Genomic DNA, 19,918 nt, shown 5'->3' with positions numbered 1-19,918 from the left:
CCCCTTGGTTAAACGAAAACCAGACAAGTTTGACGTTTCTGTCAGAATCTCCAGCGAGGATACCTGCAGGTGGTTATTTTTATCTTTATTTGATAGTAATTGTTAAGTGAACACTTTTAATATAATACCTTCGGATATCTTTGATCTTTGATATTGGGTAAATCATAGTTTTCTCTAATATAGTAATTCGTCGCATTAGTTTTCTAGTGATAATTTTTGCATTTGGCCAATTTCATATTACTGTAATTCTCGTTAGCATTTAATATTGTAATTTGTAAGTAAGAATTGGTGCATAGTTTATTTTATATTGTTCAACCAAAGTCTCCCCGCACATTTCAAAACCTCACCCTTGTATTAGTTGCTGGTGTGTTGTCTTTCTTCGAGGTTTGATATCCCGAAAACTACATTCCGAGTTGCATAATCACACTCAATAAACTGGACGTCGAGGCAATCACCCATAACTGATACAGTATAATCAATCATCACCCAATCGAGTGACAAGATCCGCCAGGTCAACAGCCCCATCTACCAGGTTTAAGCAATTGAGGGCGGTTTAACCAAAAATTTATTGTTAAATCTTGTTATATTAACCTTCTTGTTTTTCTGTAGTCTCCCACAGGCTACTGTTATACTTTCTTGGAGCCTAGTTTACGCCTCTGTAAACAAGAGAGTTGATAACCGATGATTTTTGGGCCGGATGGTGATGTGACAATGCATTAAGGTAACGGTCAGTGTGCGTAGGTTTTCTGTAAACACAATGACCCAATGTTAGGTCTGATTTTCTATTGATAAGAATATCTAAGAATGGAGGTTTCTATTTCGATGGTAAAACGTATGTTAGGGTGTATAGAGTTTTAATGTCTAAGAAAATCTACTAGGGATTCCTGACCATGAGGCCAAATAACAAAAGTATCATCGAAGCGTTTTCATAACAATCTTAACCGAGACTCAGGTCACCAATATGCCCCTCATTTAGCTCCGTTATTGTTATAAAAGGGTCGGCGCCTAATAAAATTAAAATCTCCAGTCGGGAAAATCCAAAGCACGCCCTTTCCGCATTCAACTGAGCAAGAATTTTTGCCCTTGCAGAGTCGATTGTGTTTTATGTATTCTTTTGGACCAATTAATCTATTACTATTTTTATTATAACTTTTATGTCCGCCAGACCTGGCGGACACAACTACAGCTACGGAATTTCAATAGAGACTGTTTGTTGGTTAGTTATAACTCTCCACCTGAACCAACCTACATAAGGGGATAACAGGATTAAATTCCGCGGAACTCCTGAACACGCTTTGAGCATTTCCCCAGGCTTTAATTAATGTTTATTGGCAGCAGTCGGCGGTTGAGTGAAACGGGGATAAATAACAATATTTGCGACGACGCGAATTTGAGATTAAAGACGGGACTCTTCTAATCGATTGAAATGAACGTCTGGTGACTGAAAAGGTTTAAGAATACGAAGAATGTAGGTTAAGCATTTGGGATGAACGATATGTGCAACGCGACGATATTGGATCCATATCGGCATCGAAATTAATTGAAATGAGGAAGCTGGGAATTTCGTGTGATTTAAAAAAAATCCAGCTCTGCACAAAGGTAAAACTTTTACCACCAGAGTTTCAAACACATTTATTTTCACTGGCTTCATTGAATTAGTTTCAACACAGTTGCAGTTCAACAATACTTTCTTGATCCGGGAACAAAATCTATTAAGGGAAATTTTAAAGATAACCTTATTTTCTACAGATGGTAGAGATTTTCTTACCTTTTAACAACAACATTATAGTTCTTAACAGAACTATAATGTTCCTAGTTTAGGTAAACTGAAATGGAGCTAGAAGATAAAACCAATATAATTATAGTAAAATACAGTAAAATAGACAAAACACATGCGATAATGGTTAGTTTAATGATAACAAAGGTATTCTTGATAATAAATATATAATTTCTTCAAAGTAGTCCAGTCAAACTTCCAGGGAGTTCTAAGAGTTAGTTGTCGCTTTCAACGTTTTAATACCCGTCTATCAGAATTCCATTCAAATAAATATATTGGCACCATATAGCAGTTTTCTTCTTATTAAAGGAAATGCTTCTAGTCGTAATTCAACATAATTCTGTTCAGGGTGGTTGGTCCTTCTTTAAAATATTGGGTTGTTCGGAAAGTCATTTCGTTTTTTTTGGGGAACATGAAAGACAGTTTTCGTATAATGAATAAATATTTTATTAAATTATATATTGGCCTTTCTGGTCCAACACCCTTTGCCATCTTTCTGGCAGTAACATAATTCGCCTCTCATAAAAGTTTTGGTCCTTGCTGGCAAAAAACTGGTTCAAGTGGTTTTTGACATCTTCATTTGAGGTAAAGGTTTTGCCATCCAAAAAATTTTGCAGGGACCGGAACAAATAGTAGTCGGAAGGCGCCAGATCTGGAGAATATGGTGGATGTTGCAGTACGTCCCATTCAAGCTGTAAAAGATTTTGGCGAGTGGAACACTACACCCATCCTGTTGATTAATTCGGGCCCCTTCTCTTTGAGTGAATCATTCAATTTGTCCAGTTGATGACAATAGACTTCTGAATTATTCGTTGTATTATCCGGCAAAAGCTCAAAAAAAAAGATTCCTTTGACATCCCACCAAACGGAGAGCATCACCTTTTTTTTGGTGAATGTTGGCTTTTGACACGCTTTAAACCGGTTCATCTTTTCTGCTCCATGACCTCTTGCGTTTAACATTGTTGTATACAACCCAATTTTCGTCCCCAGTAATAATCCGCTTCAAAAATGGATCATTTTTTTGACGTTTGAGGAGCGAATCACACACGTCAACGCGACGACACAAATTTCGCTCCGTAAGGACATGGGGCACCCACACATCGAGCTTCGAGGTTAAGCCCATGCCTTTCAAATGGCCATAAACAGTCGAATTCGGCAAATTTAATCTGTCACCGATCTCTCGTCGATTTGCATCAACTAATGCCTTTATCGCATCTTTGTCAGCTTCGACCGGCCTTCCAGACGGTGGTGCATCTTCGACATCAAAATTGCCGGATCGAAATTTGTTTGGATTTTTAGGAAATAACAAAGCCGGTTGAGAATATGATAAACATTTTTAAGGCTGTGGGCTGCAGGATGTCATTGTTGTATGCTCGTTTAATTAAGTTTAAAAACAATATAGGAGCGTATTCAAAAGAACGAGCAGACCGTTTTCATCAGGACATTAAGAGCTTCGAAGAACGAACATGTTGGGATATTATTGGTGTGGTTATTCGTCGATTTGCATCAACTAATGCCTTTATCGCATCTTTGTCAGCTTCGACCGGCCTTCCAGACCGTGGTGCATCTTCGACATCAAAATTGCCGGATCGAAATTTTGCAAACCAGTTCTGGCACTGGCGTACTGTTAACACGCCTTCTCCATACACATCTGTCAATTTTTTTCTCGCTTGGACAGCATTTTTACCTTTTCTGAAGTAAAAAAGTAAAATATGACGAAAATGCTGCTTATTGCTCTCCATATTTAAAAGGGCACCAACCAAAAACTACTGCGTAGAATTAATAGAACTTTTTCACACACAAGTCTTGCAATATCAGCTCTCAAGATATATAATCGTTATGCGGCTTAAGTGTGAAGTTGGTTTCGAAAAAACGTAATTAAGTCCTCTGACGGGAAAAAACGAAATGACTTTCCGAACAACCTTATAGAAAAATTCTTCAAATGGCATATATTGCGTCAACGGTAAGTATTTTGTACTTGACCTGCTGACGTTTTCTTTCAAAAAACTGGGACCATCACGTCTATGACAATGAGTTTTTGTTCGTCCATTTTACTAATGTCGTCAGTATTGCTGACATTATAGGTTTAGTCTCGACGTACCTATTAAAACTTTTAATTCCGCTTTACCCTTTATTTACCCAGCGATTACAGCCTACAAGAACGTGCGCAACTAAAACGTCACTCGAGGAGAAATAAGCCCAAGCGTTAATCTTAAAAGGAGACAAATCTGCCAAAAGACACGCCAACGGAATGTAAAAGCCTTAACTACCTTTATCCTCTCAGCTTCAGCTTTAAAGATGACGTAGCCACTTAGTAAGAAAATAATTTAATTTACCGGAATTCAAACGCTAACGTCGAAAAAGGGACGGAGTTAATTGTTATTATCGATTAATGACGCTTTGGGGTTCAAAAGCGAAAAACAAGAAACTTGGCGTCATGCCCCACAGAAAGTAGTCTAGCGGTGTTAAATCCCAAGATCTTGGAGGCCGATTCACAGGTCCAAAACGTGAAATTAGGCGGTCATCAAACGTATCTTTCAATAAATCGATTGGACATCATGGTTATTTAAGTCAGGAATGAAAAAGTTAGTAATCATAGCTCTATACCGGTCACCATTGACTGTAACGTTCTGGCCATCATCGTTTTTGAAGAAGTACGAACCAATGATTCTACCAGCCCAGAAAGCGTACCAAACAGTCAGTTTTTCTGGATGTAACGGTATTTCGACATACACTTGAGGATTAGCGTCGCTCCAAGTGCGGCAGTTTTGTTTGTTGACGTAGCCATTCAACCACAAGTGCGCTTCATCGCTAAACAAAATTCGCTTAAGAACAACGGCAATCTCGTTTTGGGCCCATTCGACGAATCTACGCCTTACTTGATGATCGTTTGGCTTCAATTCTTGCACGAGTTGGATTTTGCAAGCACGTAAACCAAGATCCTTCAGCAAAATCTTCCATAGAGTGGATGGACACAGATCCAATTCCTGTGCTCGGCGGATGGACTTATTCAGGTCTCCTCAGCTCTACAGCAGCAATAGCAACTTCTGTACGCACCGTACGGCGTTCCATGGTTAATCGAATTAACTGCTCTGATGGACGATTTTGTCGACGATAAAATGGACGTAGTGCGCGATACGAATTCCCCACAGAACCATTATTTTCGAAATAAAATTGCACTATTTGCAAGCGTTGTTCAGGAGTGAGTCTATTCGTGATGAATTGCCAAACCAAACTGAGAATTAATCACTTGACAGCTGTTAAATCGGTCGCCATCTTGAACAGTAATGCCAACTTAAAGTTCTATACATCGAAAAAAAGCACCCATTAGTAATACCGAGATGTTTTACCATAGTTTAGAGTCAGTTTAAATGTTTCAGAATTTAAGATAGAGATGGTTCACATTTACAGGCCGGTTACACATTGTCTGTGAAGACCCTAACTTAGCCAAGGAGTCTCCAGCATTAAAAATATATAAGATAGTTCCATAGGAGCAGACAAGATATCAATAACTACCGCCCTATGGCAGTAGAAAGTCATTTATCGTTTATTTGAAATACTTCGATTAATATAATCTAATATATCAGCAACAAAACGGTTATTGCGGGGGTCGGTCGACAGAAACCGCACTAAATAAAGCAATTCGCCATATTTGCAATGCTTTGAGCTTAGGGCTATTTTTTGACATGTCTCGAGCTTTTGATGCAGTTGATCTTGATATTTTGGAAAATCTCTTTTTTAACAAAGGCGTTAGAGAAGCAACAAAATCAACAAAAAAATATAAAATAATTTTCAATTGGCTTTGATCTTTGATATATACATTTCTCAATTTGTTTTTTAATTATTTTATTATTGTCTTACATGTCTGTCCCTGTGGTTTGTTGGTATACATTTTAGATACTAAATTTTCTATATTGACGATCACATAATGAAATTGCGTATTTTCTATACGTTGTCGTTCAGAGGAATTAATGAATCTTACCTTTCGATAGCAATTTCGACCCAAATTACACAATTTTTGGGAATTCATTAGAGCACCACGTTAGTGATCATTCGATGCCAACGCCTTTATAATAGCAAACACTGCGAGTCCCGCGGAAACAAGCTTCTCATTTCCCCAAAAGGCCATCTGTTTCCCGGGTTTCGGGACCTTTGGCGGCTAGGGGGAGGTCCGAATATCCGTAGCAGCTTTGACGTTATCAGGGGAGGCGAGGCCACAACAATGCTTCAAGTATTTTGTATATTGTACGTTTGACTAAATGTGTCATGGTAACTCGTTAGTGTCGAATTAGCAAATCAAAAAAAAAAGACTGCAATTGGAAGAAAAATCATACAAGGATAGAACTTTTAAGAGGATTAAATTTTTAGGATCGTATATGTAAGAAAAAGCAGATATTAACCTTCAATTTTGTCTTGTTTGTACTGAGACTTGGATATTTGAAAATGGTACAATTGGGGTTGGCAAGATATCAATATAAAAACTGGAAACTGGAATTATAAATGTCACTTTACTCACCGATTAGTCCACTAGATTTTAATTGTGAATGGTATTTAAATTGACAGATGACATTTTTCTGTGCATTAGTTTTTTGGTACATTTTTTACAAAACAATACGAATATATTCACTGACATGACCGTCAGAATTGACAAACGTCAAGGCGTGAGAAATAGCTCCGAAGTTATCCGATTGCTCCCAAATCCGTGCGGTAAAATTCCGGAAGTATCCGAAGTGGCTCGGATTCGTGGGAAACGAAACTGACGTGATAAAGTGACGCTTCCCGCACGCTAGATCGGTGGGTACCTATTTTCAAAATAAACTGAAATATTCATATAATTGATATGAATATTTTGGCTTCGATGTTCATAATGTGTTGCTGAGAGTTTATTTCCCCTTTGATTATTTTTAACATTAAATTATTATAATTATAAGAAAAATATTAAATGAAAAAATATATTAATTTTTTGGTATAACTGATTTAGATTATTAATATCCTTTCTACCATCTATAGCATTTATTTATTAATTAATGTGAACCATTTCTTTTGCTGCCAATTATCATCTAGTGTTAAAATTTTAGATTCTCAAAAATTAAATTCAAGGTTTGCCAAATGTTCGTTTGTGCAAAGCACTTTATGCGTTTTTAGTATATTATTTATTAGTATATTTTTTAACAGTTGGTTGGTCATCATATTTTAAGGTGCGGGAGGCGTCACTTTATCATGTCAGTTTTCATTTTCGGAGATTTTACCGCACGGTTTGAACTTTGACATTTGCCAATTCTGACGGTTATGTCAGTGAATGAATTCGTGTTTTGCAAAAATGTACCCGAAAACTAATACACAGAAAAATGTTATGCAATGTCTCAGACAATCTAAATACTATGTGCTATAAGCTACAATTAAAATCTAGTGGACTAGTCGGTAAGTAAAGTGACACATTTTTAATTTATTAAATTCAAGGTATTGAATAGACAAAATTTGCTTTGTTTTTAATTGGAAGATTGGTTAGTTTAGTTAGTTGAAAGCATTGTCGCAAACTGTGATATCATATTTAGCACCATATTTTTGCATTCTATGTGTAATTGTATTGTTTTCTTAAATTTTATTGACAATATAAATTACCTATACTAAAATATATAAATAATTGGGAATTTGGAATAATAATAATAATTGTTGACATTATCATTTTGAAAATTTTAATTTTTTTACAAATTACGATTAAATAACACTGGTTGGCAATGAAATCCTCCTTTTAAAAAATTGATAAATATAATGATTCAAACGTTTTGAATCTGTCGCCGTTGGCCGATTTTTTCTATCACGTCTAGATTTTTCGATATAATTTTTTTTTATATTTCAAAATTTTGTTTTTTTTTTCAATTTTTTCATTCGTCAACGTTACAAAAAGTAAATATACATACAAAACGAGTTTCAGAGAGTTGTAAGAGAAAGGAGGGAAGTGCCAAAGGTAATTTTTATGGTAGTAAATACGCGCATGCCCAGTGTTCATTGTGACACTACAACAGTTCAGTGGAAACTTGTCGCTTAATTGTTTACCTTTTATATCAAATATTTTGGTAGGTTTTGCATAAAGTTCATGTTCTCTACATTGGATTTAAGTATTTGATGCGTAGTTTGAGTATTTTTTTTAAGTAGAGTCAATAAATATAAAATAGAAGTTTGAAAATTGTTTTAAAATTATGTCATGACCGATCTGCGAACAGCTTATAAGTTATATTTTGGATTTTCTATCGATGAGCGAGATAAAAGTTAGTTACCAAAAGTATGCTGCAATAGCTGCTCAAGAACGTTGAGAGGTTGGTTTGAAGAAAGTCACAAATCCATGCTGTTTTCAATGCCAATGATTTGGAGTGAGAAATAACAATCGTGGGAATGATTGTTATTTCTGCATGACATCTAAACGAGGATTTTCGAAAAAAATAGAGATAAGATTGTTTATCCGAACGTCCTATCTGCAAACAGACCAATTCCTCGTGATAGAGACACTCCACCTCCAGTTCCACCAGTTAATGAGGAGGCGAAAAATAAAAATATTTCAGGTCTACAATGTCAATCGAGTTTTCTTTCTGGTGGTACATCTTCATCTTCATACACTTTATCTGGATCTTCATATCCATCTGCAGAACCTTATTTACTTGAACAAGGCGACTTAAATGATCTTGTTGGAGACTTGGGACATTCAAAATCTAAGGCACAGTTACTCGGATCAAGGTTAAAACAGTGGAATCTATTTACTGCAGAACTCAAGCCACCACATTTTTTTATTCCTTATAACAATTTATACTTTAATAATATAGTTTTTTGATGAAATAAATATTAAATTAAAAATTTACGTGTAGTACTTATTTGTATATCAGATTCCGTGTTTAGAGCATAAAATAAGATGAATTCATGCATGAAAACAAGAAGGGGAGACCAGTGTAATTTAATGAAAGAAATTGCGGCGTTGCCAAGTTTGCAATTTATCTGAAACAAACGAAAAAAATAACGTCGGAACGGTGAAAATTGGGCCAAAGTGTTAACGAACGCGTGTATCGGGGAACATTTTTCGAGAAATTAATATTAACGTGAGAGCGGGTTCTCCTCTACCTCCGGCGAGGGCAAAGACTTTACGCGACCCTTTATGAATCTCGATATTATTAGGCACGAGATGTTAGACAATGCGAAATTAACTTTACGTCTCTCATTATTGAAAACAATTTTCCGCATTTCCTTCGTTGTTCGTTCTAGTTCTTTGCCTTGCCTTGACCCGTATCGTACATGATCAAATTCGTGAACAAAACTTATTCGATGCCAGTTTAATAGACTGAGATTCATATTAAATGTCAGTAACCATAGCAACGTTATACGTTGTACTAAAGACAGCGAAGTTGGCTTTGATGTGATAGGTTGCTGTCCTATTACGCTTTAACAGGGGACGATTTTTCCAGGTTGGCTGGCGCTTGACTGGAAGATGGGTGGCGGGAAATGTCGCCTGCAAGATTGTCCAATTTCTTCGCGCCTTGGGCCCTTATTTAAGCAGCAACGTCCTGATCTGCGTGTCACTAGACCGCTACTTCGCTGTCATGTACCCTTTCCGGGTAAACGTGGCTAGGAGGAGGGGAAAGGTAATGCTTGCGGTGGCCTGGTGTACCTCTCTCATCTACTGCATACCCCAGGTAAGGCCGTTTTGTTTAATTGGTGCGTGGTAATTGACATAATTTAATTTAACGAGATGGCAAGCGTTAAAACCCAAATTTATCCTGGACCACTTATCTAATCTCGCTTAAACAAATGGCTTCTTAGTCAAGAAAGATTAAAAATAAATTCTCTACTAATAAAAATTAACTCAATAGTTTGCCAATATGTTCTAAACTATAACAAACATCCCTTATGACAAAAAATGACAACTCTAAACTTGTTTATAACAGACTTTCTACTGACATAACAGTAAAATACATACATAGATAAAATTTAATTTTATCACTCCCACTCTAGCTAGCAAAAATTTTAAACGAGTAGATACTTCTTGGACAAAAATATTGAACATTTAAATATATTTTTATAAGAGTTGCTGTAATCATGCTCTACCGCAAGCTGAACGAAAAATTGAACCATGACAAAAGAACAAGTCTTGAAGGGTGTGTCAATAAAAATTTTCGATTCTTGTCAGCAAATTTCGCAGAGTGTTGCAAATATGTACTTCAATTAATTCGTACTTGTTTTCATGCTTTGAGCGTCACCTTCGTATAGCCATCCCAAAGCCCACCATATAGCGCCAGTACACTTGATAAACATTAGGGCTTCACTGGTATACGTTTTTCCATATACTTATTCGCCTTTAAAGCGTCACCAGCGTTACCGCATCTGTTCTTTCAAAAAGTGTCTAAATTTTTTAGATATTATCGACGTTCACTTGTAACGTAATATGAACTCCAGTTAAAAAATACCTCCACAGAAAAAATAATAAGCAATAATAAGGAGCAAATTATTAAAAACGCAAAAGACAGAGGAAATTATTAAAAACGCAAAAGACAGAGGAAATTATTAAAAACGCAAAGGACAGAGGAAATTGTTAAAAACGCAAAAGACAAAGGAAATTATTAAAAACGCAAAAGACAGAGGAAATTATTAAAAACGCAAAAGACAGAGGAAATTATTAAAAACCCAAAGGACAGAGGAAATTATTAAAAACGCAAATGACAGAGGAAATTATTAAAAACGCAAAAGACAGAGGAAATTATTAAAAACGCAAAAGACAGAGGAAATTATTAAAAACGCAAAGGACAGAGGAAATTGTTAAAAACGCAAAAGACAGAGGAAATTATTAAAAACGCAAAAGACAGAGGAATTGATTAAAAACGCAAAAGACAAAGGAAATTATTAAAATCGAAAAAGACAGTGGAAATTATTAAAAACGCAAAAGACAGAAAATTATTAAAAACGCAAAGGACAGAGGAAGTTATTAACAACGCAAAGGACAGAGGAAGTTATTAAAAACGCAAAGGACAGAGGAAATTATTAAAAACGCAAAATAAGGAGCAAATTATTAGAAACGCAAAAGACAGAGGGAGTTATTAAAAACGCAAAGGACAGAGGAAATTATTAAAAACGCAAAAGACAGAGGAAATTATTAAAAACGCAAAAGACAGAGAAAATTATTTAAAAACGCAGAATAAAGAGCAAATTACTAAAAACGCAAAAGACGAAATTATTAAAAACCCAAAAACAGAGGAAACTATTAAAAACGCAAAAGATAGAGGAAATTATTAAAAACGCAAAGGACGGAGGAAAATATTAATTTTGTTATTTATTTTATAGTAACTGGTAGAAATACTATAATATAACGTTGTAACTCAAATTAAATTGATAAGTGAAGTTTATTATTATAATATTTATTTTTATTTTTCTCGAGTACTATGCCGCGAACCCAAATTAAAATGTAGATTTCAATGAAATAAACCGATAAAGCTTTTTAATTGACTACGATTTTCTCCGTTTTTATTTCTCGCCATGAAAACGTTCGGGAAATTAGCGAACCATCTTTTTAAGCTTTTCGCACCCGACGGGCTCTAACACTGGGAACTTCTCCCCGGCTCCCTCGGCTCTGCTGACGACTTGTTTTTATGTAAAAACCGCCGATTGAAGCGTAGCGAGGAAAACAAAATACAAATTGCGACGCAGGAGGAAGAGCGCGACTGTCGCCCGAAGGAAAATAGGAAATGTATTTTCCCGGCCCCGCACCTGACACCAGGCGTGTCATCCGATATTGATTTTAAAGTTTTTAATTTTCGGGCACTCGAGACGACGTCTGCACGCCACTGTTCGCGGTCGTGCTTAATTACAGTGGAGAAGAAATATATCTAATTTCATTTATTTGTTTCCATCTGACCAATTGTAGGAATTGTAATTTCATTTCGTATAGTCTCGCACTTGTCGCTGTGGGTAAAACTTCACGATCTGGGTGTGAGCACCATAATCATTGTGAATTACAATACTTTTGGAATTACACAACACTGTATAAGAAAGAGGGATGCATTTATTTAAAAATATATTCGTATGTCTTACAAAATAAAACTGGAAGCAAACAGAGACAAATACGTAAATAACTTAAAAAAAAAATGGAACAGCACAATTGATTTAGATGAGTTAAACGTTTAAAATTTTTGGGCACTTTGTTATCAAAAAGTAAGCGACAACGAATGTATAGGATAATTGGAATCTATTTTTTATCCTTTTGTATGATAGCAGACGTTAAATTTTATTTAGAAGAATCATTTTCCCTTTGAGTTTGAGGAATGACCCCAGAATAATATTTCAAAATATACCAATGACAGAAAATTACTAAAAGACGCCATAACAACACTTATCAGCTCAAAGATTTGGGTACTTCTCAGTATGCCTTCACCGTTGAAGGTTAGCATCGTATCTAAATTCAAGAATTGAAAATTATTCCAGTATTATCGGGATTCTTTTATATTTTATGTTGTTCTAAAAATGATGTATTGTGTTTTATTCTTAATTGACAATGAAAATTGCTGCCTAGGCGCTAGCGATTGATTTAAATAAATGATAAAACTCAAGGAACCTAGAATGCTACTTTGAGGCACATGGAGTAGGAAAAAAAGGTTTGCTGTTGATTTTTTATAGGTACTGCTTGAATTTTTGTTCCAAATGCGACTCCAATCATAACAACGTTGGCCTTCTCACTCCATACTTGTCGAGTTGATTTAGAAGACGCGTGGTAAACGGAAAGTCTTGGAAATGACCTACAGAGCCAAATGTTAATCACACCTGTAAGTTTAATAAAAAAAACATATAACGACATTATATGACGCAATACCAACTTGAGCTATAAATATCTAGAGGGTGTCCCGTATTCTGTGACCCAACATAAGAATAAAAGTTCATATAAATTAGGATCCAAAATGTCTTAGTTTTTAACATGCACGGTGTAAAATTTGAAGAGGTCCAGGTGATGGCGATTTTTGTAAATATTTTCGAAGCACGTAAACATATTTAAATAAAATTTGGTTAGTCACTAAACTTTTTAAGCTCTATTTAACGAACAGAAACATAGTGTTGGATGGTGGGTAACCCGGGGGAGGCGTAGTAAAAATTGAAAAAAATTGTTTTTTTGTCTAATTTTCGACTACAAAATTTGATAACCTGAAGTTTTCTACGTAAATAAGGTACCCTTGTCGCACCTCGCTAGAACACACCATTTGTGAGAACAATGCTTTCGAAAATTTAATTACAAATTATTTCTTTTAATTTTAACGTTAACAATCGAGGTGCAGATAATCATTAGTATGCTTTGGAAGTTAATGACGCGTTTCATTTGTTTGCATTGTTGGGTACCTAAATAAAAATTAAATGTCAATTACTCGACAGCTTTCAAGTTTGTTCATTGTTGGTATAAAATAGTTTTTACTTTGATTGTTCTTATAAATCTTTTTATTAACGGAAGACAAATCAAACTATCAACTCTAAAGCTAATTATTCTAATAAAAATTATAAACTTTACATTTGAAAGAAGATTGATTGTTGATGAAAAATAAGCTATTTAAATCTGATGGCGTTGTTTTCAAATACATAATTAATAATAATAACTAATTAGGCGGTACAATAGTATCGTAGTAGGTTTCCTAAACGTCGAGTACCTGATTGTCGAGTTTTTGTTAATGCACATAGGCATTTATAAGAACAATCCCATTAAAAACTATTTTTTACCAACAATGAACAAAATTGAAGTGTGTCGAATAATTGACATTTAATTTTTATTTATCCAGCAACACAAACGAATGAAACATGTCATTAACTTCCAATGCTTACTAATGATTATTTGCACCTCGATTGTAAACTTTAAAAAATAAATTGTAATTAAATTTTCAAAAGCATTTTTCTCGAAAACGGCGTGTTCTAGCAAGGCGCGACAAGGCTACCTTATTTACCTAGAAAACTTCAGGTTATCAAATTCTGCAGTCAAAATTACGAAAATTCGATATATAAAAATTTTTCCCACGCCTCTCCGTGTTACCCACCCCTGAAGACGATCCAATATTAAGTTTTAGTTCGTTAAATAGGGCCTAAAAGAGTTTAGTGACTGCACGAGATTTTATTTAAGAATATTTACGTGTTTCGAAAATCCTCACAAAATATCGGCATCACCATGTTAAAAACTAAGACGTTTTGGACCCTAGTTTATATGAACTTTTATCCTTATTTTGAGTCACAGAATACGCGGTTAACATATGAACGTTTAATTTCCGAACACCCTGTATACAATCAAAAATTATATCCTACATTAAGGCTTTCTGAATGCTTAAGTGAATTAAAATTAGAACTAAAGAAAACAAATACAGAATACTAGTTTTACTTTAAATTATGATTATATTAAACTTATTTCATTTTACGCTGAAAACAAAGTTTCGGTTGACGCGACGATCTTAATTTGCAGGAAACTAGCCACCGATTTTAATACTTTTTAATTCGATGCTATTTTTTATGTCCAGTGTGTCCCTCGGATACGCTCTTGCTTTTTATATACTCGAGGATAAACTGTAGCCACTTGGGGCGTCGAATTTTATCCTCAACACGTTTTGTTGATTTTTTTACACGCGGATAAACCAAACCAGACCAATTCGCGTACGTGGCTGAACCCTAATCCCAGTTATTCGATTAAGCTGAAAAATTCGGACGGTACGGACCGTCGGTGTCAGGTGCGGGGTTCATTTTGTTCCCTCGATATTTACTTTTCTCTCTCGTTCTCCACCTGATCTGGTCCTTCAGCGAAGTATGTAATTACCAATAATAATAACTTGTATTTTTCCTAGCGTTCGTGTGGTAGTTTATTTCGCATCAACAAAAAAAATCTCGAAAAAACACACGTAAGTGTATAACAAATAGCTCTCGTTATTTTTGTTTTATCAGGTCTCTCGAGTGGCCGTCACCCCCTTCTATAAGTAATTGCAGCTATCATTACCCATGATAAAGTTGTTTGGTCTGCTGAAGAGACAAGGAGGATACCAGAAATAAATCTAATAAAAAAGATAAATAAAAAAAGTTTCAAAAATGATATTTAAACAAAAATAAAATTATGAGCTGCGAAACTTTGGCAAACAAAGAATTTTACGCTAAAAATGCAATACTAATATTGAAAAAACGCTTAAAAGGTAAGAAGAAATCTGCATAACAAAAAAGAACTCTTTAATTAAGTTTCATTTTATTTATTCCACGAAATGTCATCCACCGACTTCGATACACGTTTTAGCACGGTCTTTGAACGATTAACATTTCTTTTATCCTCTGTGCATGTCATCTTTTCTTGTGGGTTCAGTTTTATACACCTGGTCTTTAACATATCCCGACAGAAAATAGTCCATTTTTGTTAGATCAGGAGAACTAGGTGACCAACAACATTTATATCGCAAACCTACATTTGCCAATTTGCATTTGCACTAAAACACGCGGCCTGAAAACATTATTCATAGTTCAATGATGTTTTCGCCTCTAAGCAACTGAGAATTTTTAATTTAATGGAAAGAAAGGAAACATTTTTTTCTCAAAATTAAAAATGTACCTATTTATATTTATTTTTCTTGACTTGTTGCGTTATTTTATCGCAATTAACAAATTTTGGGAGTTTTGTTCGTAAAAATGTGTACACCTCAAAAAATACTAAAATTAGGTATAGGGAATGCTTATAAAAATTGAATGAGCATTGATAGGTGTAATTAATCGAAGTATAGGTGTCGATCCCACGAAAAAGTATAGGATAAATGACTGTTCTACTTTATTAAATTGTTGGCATAGTAAAATTAGAGCGTCCAAAGTTTAGAGTGTTAAGCACCGGCCATTTTTGACGAAAAAAGAGCCATAAATCCGAAAACATTCGTTACAAACCATAACAACCCTACATTGAGTGATTAAGAATAAGAGGGAGCATCTACTAAGGCAATATAATAATAATAATAATAATAATAATAATAATAATAATAATAATAATATCCTTTCTTTCCAACAAAACAAAACAAAAAAAAATCGGATAAAATTATGTAAATATGGAATTTGCATTAGAAAAAATTGACTTTTTATATTTTTTACAATTTAATTTTTGTATTCCATAACCGTCACTTAGCCGAAAGTTAGGAGGCGGATCTCATTGGTGAATGCAATAAAGAATTTATCATTCTAAGAAGATTTTAAGAAACTATTTGTAGGTATTAACATACAAAAATGTAACACAACCACTTAGTTCAAAGAAGGATAAACGATCGAATGGATTTCACAAAAACTCTATCAGGCAGAAAATTTGAAGCATCGTATAAAACTCCCTTTAAATAACATTCCGGTTTAGATCAACTTCGCTGTTCAACAATGGACGCTATGAATGACAATGGCGCTGATAAAAATGGCCCCGAGCTTAGGCTAATTTTCGAAATCTTCCGAATAGCGAGGCGCATTAAAACTTCGAGGAATTTCGAACTTGTTAAGCGTCGCGGAAAGTGATTAAGACACAAGGGGATGATTAAAGTGTACGGGAAATAAAAAAGCGCACCACACGCGAAACTCCAGATTAAAACGGAAATTCCAAATCTCGGTGAGTGGAGTTCCGGAATGATTGACTTTGTGTCAGTTAATTAACGCGTTCGCCTGCGTAAGAAGCCATTTTGTGCCGGATTGGGGCATTAGCAAGTCCCGCGGTTGCAACATGAAGTATTGTTGGGAAAGTAAAATCCTGCAATGGCCGAAAGATGATTTAGGTTTAGGTTTAGGTTAAGGACAAATTTGAAATTTAGATATTCATCGGTACTGTTGTCAGTAGATGCTTGACAGCTCTCTTAAAACAATTGTCACCAAGGCAATATTTCTAATTGATTTATTAAGACGGTATTAGGGAATTAGAGTGGCTATTGTCGGTGAAAGTAGATGGTAAAGTCATGATTCGAGTACTGGGCAAATGTGTTCTACAGAATCCTCTATAGTCCAAGCCAGGAAGAATTGGGAGACCCTTCCCATATTGCATGCTTCTCATACCTCGGGTATGGAGAGATTGCTTAAGCTTTCGCAGCATAAATAAATCTATGAGATTTTGCTTTTTATTTCCTTCTATTGTTCAGTTCATGTAGAGAACAACTTCCGCAGCTAATTGTGGTGTCGTCTGCCAACAGTGTACACTTGAGGGGCTTAATAAAATGCGCGAAATCATTTATATAAATGAGGAAAGGGAGCGGACCCAAAACCGATCCTTGCGGAACACCGTGACGGCGATCAGTAGGATACGATTCGAAAAAAAAAATGACGAACAAACCAATAGTATAGTATAGGTTTTTGTTATATCAAAAAGAGAGAGATATATACATGCTGTATGTAATGTATGAACCTTGATAGTCTCCTCCTAGTGAAAATTGGAGTGGTTATTTTTTATTCTTAATGTTTGTGCTTTATGTTCGTGAATGGAAGCAACGAAATTCTATATCGGCAGCATCTGATACTACTTATGACTTTATTTGAATAAAACCAAAATCACAGGTACCCCAGAGTCCCTAATATTTGGAAGTTAGGTTGCTACGATACTAGAAAAATGTCCAAGTTGCTATTCAAAAAGAAATTGTGAAAATCATGTTTATAGCTGACAGAGGGTATAACCACAGACCACAGTCATATTCAAAATCAGCTGCTGCAGGTTCTGAAAATAATATTACATCATCATCATCCTATCAGCAAAAGCTATAAGCATAATTTTCTTAGTTTCCAAAATTCAAATATTTTACCAAATTTCTTCGAATCTATTAGCCTGGCTGCCTCATTTTATGAAAACACTCATAGAACACAAGTACTCCTTTAAATTCTCCTCACGATTACATCAAAACTTCTCGCGATGCATCCTTACTTTCCGGTATTACCGAGAGGCTTACTGCCTTATTTAGCGACAGTTTCGGCTTTCGTATTTTAAGGCCTAATTGATTTTGTTCAAACTTTCCATCATATTATTTAAAACGTTGTTGGCATGCCTCTCTTTTTCCACTGAAGGTGGAGTGGAGACTGAAGCAATCCTACTATACTTTGCTCACTTTGCTACCGATTGGAAGCAGAGTCGGGCAAACTCTAAGATGGCTGTTCTGTATACTGCCTACGGGTTCACCAGTCAGTGGGATAGGCAAGATTGCTTATCACTCTTGGACGAGGAGATATGCACTGCAAACTTCCTGAAGCGAGCTAACTTGATGACTTGACGAATTCTTGGGTTGCAGAATTTATAACACGTGCCGTCCACGATGTAAGGAGGCACCAAATCCAATTGAACCGGAACTGGGGGAGCCAGTACCAAATGGGAAGCCAAAACCAGTCCAACAATCAAAAACTGGTTCCAAAAGGAAAACCAAATCCAAAACCAAAATCAAAACCAAAACCCAGAACCCTACAAAACAAAATAATGAGTGCGGTGTTCATAATTACTTGCAAAACGTGAAATAAATTGTGAAACTTACGCCTGATGATCGTGGGTGGCGGTGAAGACTGCCAGGTGCTGGTTAGCTTTAATCCAGCCGAAGCTGTAATGTTGGGGACGTCCAAGCAAAATACTACCAACAAGACGACGATCCGCAACTTCTATACGATTTCAATCCGGTTTAATCCTCGAAAACTAAGAGATGCCACAAACTTGTTCGGATTGAAATCTTGCAACCACTTGCACCGGCGGAAATCGTAAGGCCAAAGAAAGAAAGATCGATGAAGTTTCACAAAGTTCCAAAAAAAAAGAGACCGATGGTGCTGGCAATACGATGTTCGGTTCCGACACCACTAGGGTCAATGGGCCAATAATGACAGAAGTTAATCAACGCAAGGAGACCGAATATTACCCAACTACTACCCGCTATTACCAATAATACTCACATGAATGAGATTACATAGTAACGTCTTAGGAAATCGAAGACGAACGCGGGCCAAAGGTCGAGTGCTTAACTGTACTACATTCGCGTTGACAGAGGATTGAAATATAACCTCTCCAAACCACTTTCAATGGAACCATTGCACATGGCGGACGTTGCTCCTGCCCGGTTCCAAAAAATTTATAGAAATCGGTCGAAATTAGTGTCGTTTAAAGAAAATATTGTTACGTATATTCGTTATCTGAAGTGATAGAGACGTAACGCCTATAAGTTTTTGAAATAGTGTTCGTCTTACGTGGATGTACACGGATTTGTGATGTGTAATTCCATGAGGTGTATGTAAATACGGTTTCCGAATGTCCTATATTCACGCTGGTAACGAGGCCGGATGGGATCGGATATCCCGTATAAGATAATTGCTGGAGCCGTTTGAGGAATCGGTTGTCATTTTATGACAATTTATTTAGAAGTTTTCCTTGCTGTATACTTAAAAAACAAAAACCTGGAGGATGATGGATTGGTCCAGTCCCTTCTCTTAAGAAGGCATTCTTCAGGATATCTGAATAATGTGAAAAATTGTGTAAGCTGGCCGAATGACCTTATGCAGTCTTGGCCATTAGAAGTAAAGAAGAAAGAAAGAAGAACCTCTCCAAAAAGCAACAAGTGTAAATAAATGAAAGCAAGGGACAAGAATAGAAATTGCCGTTAGTTCGGAAATAAGAAGGAATACAGGACGATCGTCTCGTGCAATCCAACCGCATTCCGTAACATCTCAAATTGCAGCAAAAATGCAAGGACTTACACTTATTTACATTTATTTTAGGACAGGCAAACCACACGAAGCAATTAAACAGTTACAGTGTGTTCGAACAGAATGAAGTAGTGAAGAATAATTAGCAATACCAGTAGCTTTGAGGATTAAGACAGTGTGTAATTGTAAGAATAAAACATTTAATAGGTAGTCTTCGAGCATTATTAATCTACATGTGAGAAACATAAGTCGAAATAGCCAATGACAAATTGAACCCGTTACAGGCATCATCTTTTCTGTTTTCTTGGTTTTTCTTTCTTACGGATGAAATTGTAGATAACTATATATGCTGCTGCTGTAACATTTATGATGAATGCAAAAGTTAGTTTTACAATAACAACAAAAAAGTTTGCTAAAGTTTGGCTAACCCACTGCCAAACGCCGCGTAATACCGGGGTATTTTTCGCCAGATCTTTCAGAACTCGATGAATACTT

At 35.7% G+C, this 19,918-nt stretch overlaps 1 protein-coding gene across 1 annotated transcript in view; it reads left to right on the top strand.

Moving 5' to 3' along the window:
- Positions 1 to 19,918, top strand: part of LOC132702632 (isotocin receptor-like) — an 84,913-nt gene that overhangs the window by 11,897 nt on the left and 53,098 nt on the right. Inside the window, exon 4 of the mRNA XM_060671400.1 lies at positions 9,229 to 9,456. Within this exon, the coding sequence (XP_060527383.1) occupies positions 9,229 to 9,456 (228 nt within the window). The remainder of the gene's footprint in view (positions 1 to 9,228; positions 9,457 to 19,918) is intronic.

Source organism: Cylas formicarius, unplaced genomic scaffold, assembly GCF_029955315.1.
Source record: "Cylas formicarius isolate icCylForm1 unplaced genomic scaffold, icCylForm1.1 PGA_scaffold_5__7_contigs__length_24384050, whole genome shotgun sequence".
Taxonomy (NCBI): domain Eukaryota; kingdom Metazoa; phylum Arthropoda; class Insecta; order Coleoptera; family Brentidae; genus Cylas; species Cylas formicarius.
The sequence above is the reverse complement of the archived record's forward strand: the minus strand, read 5'-3'. Positions and strand labels throughout refer to the sequence as shown.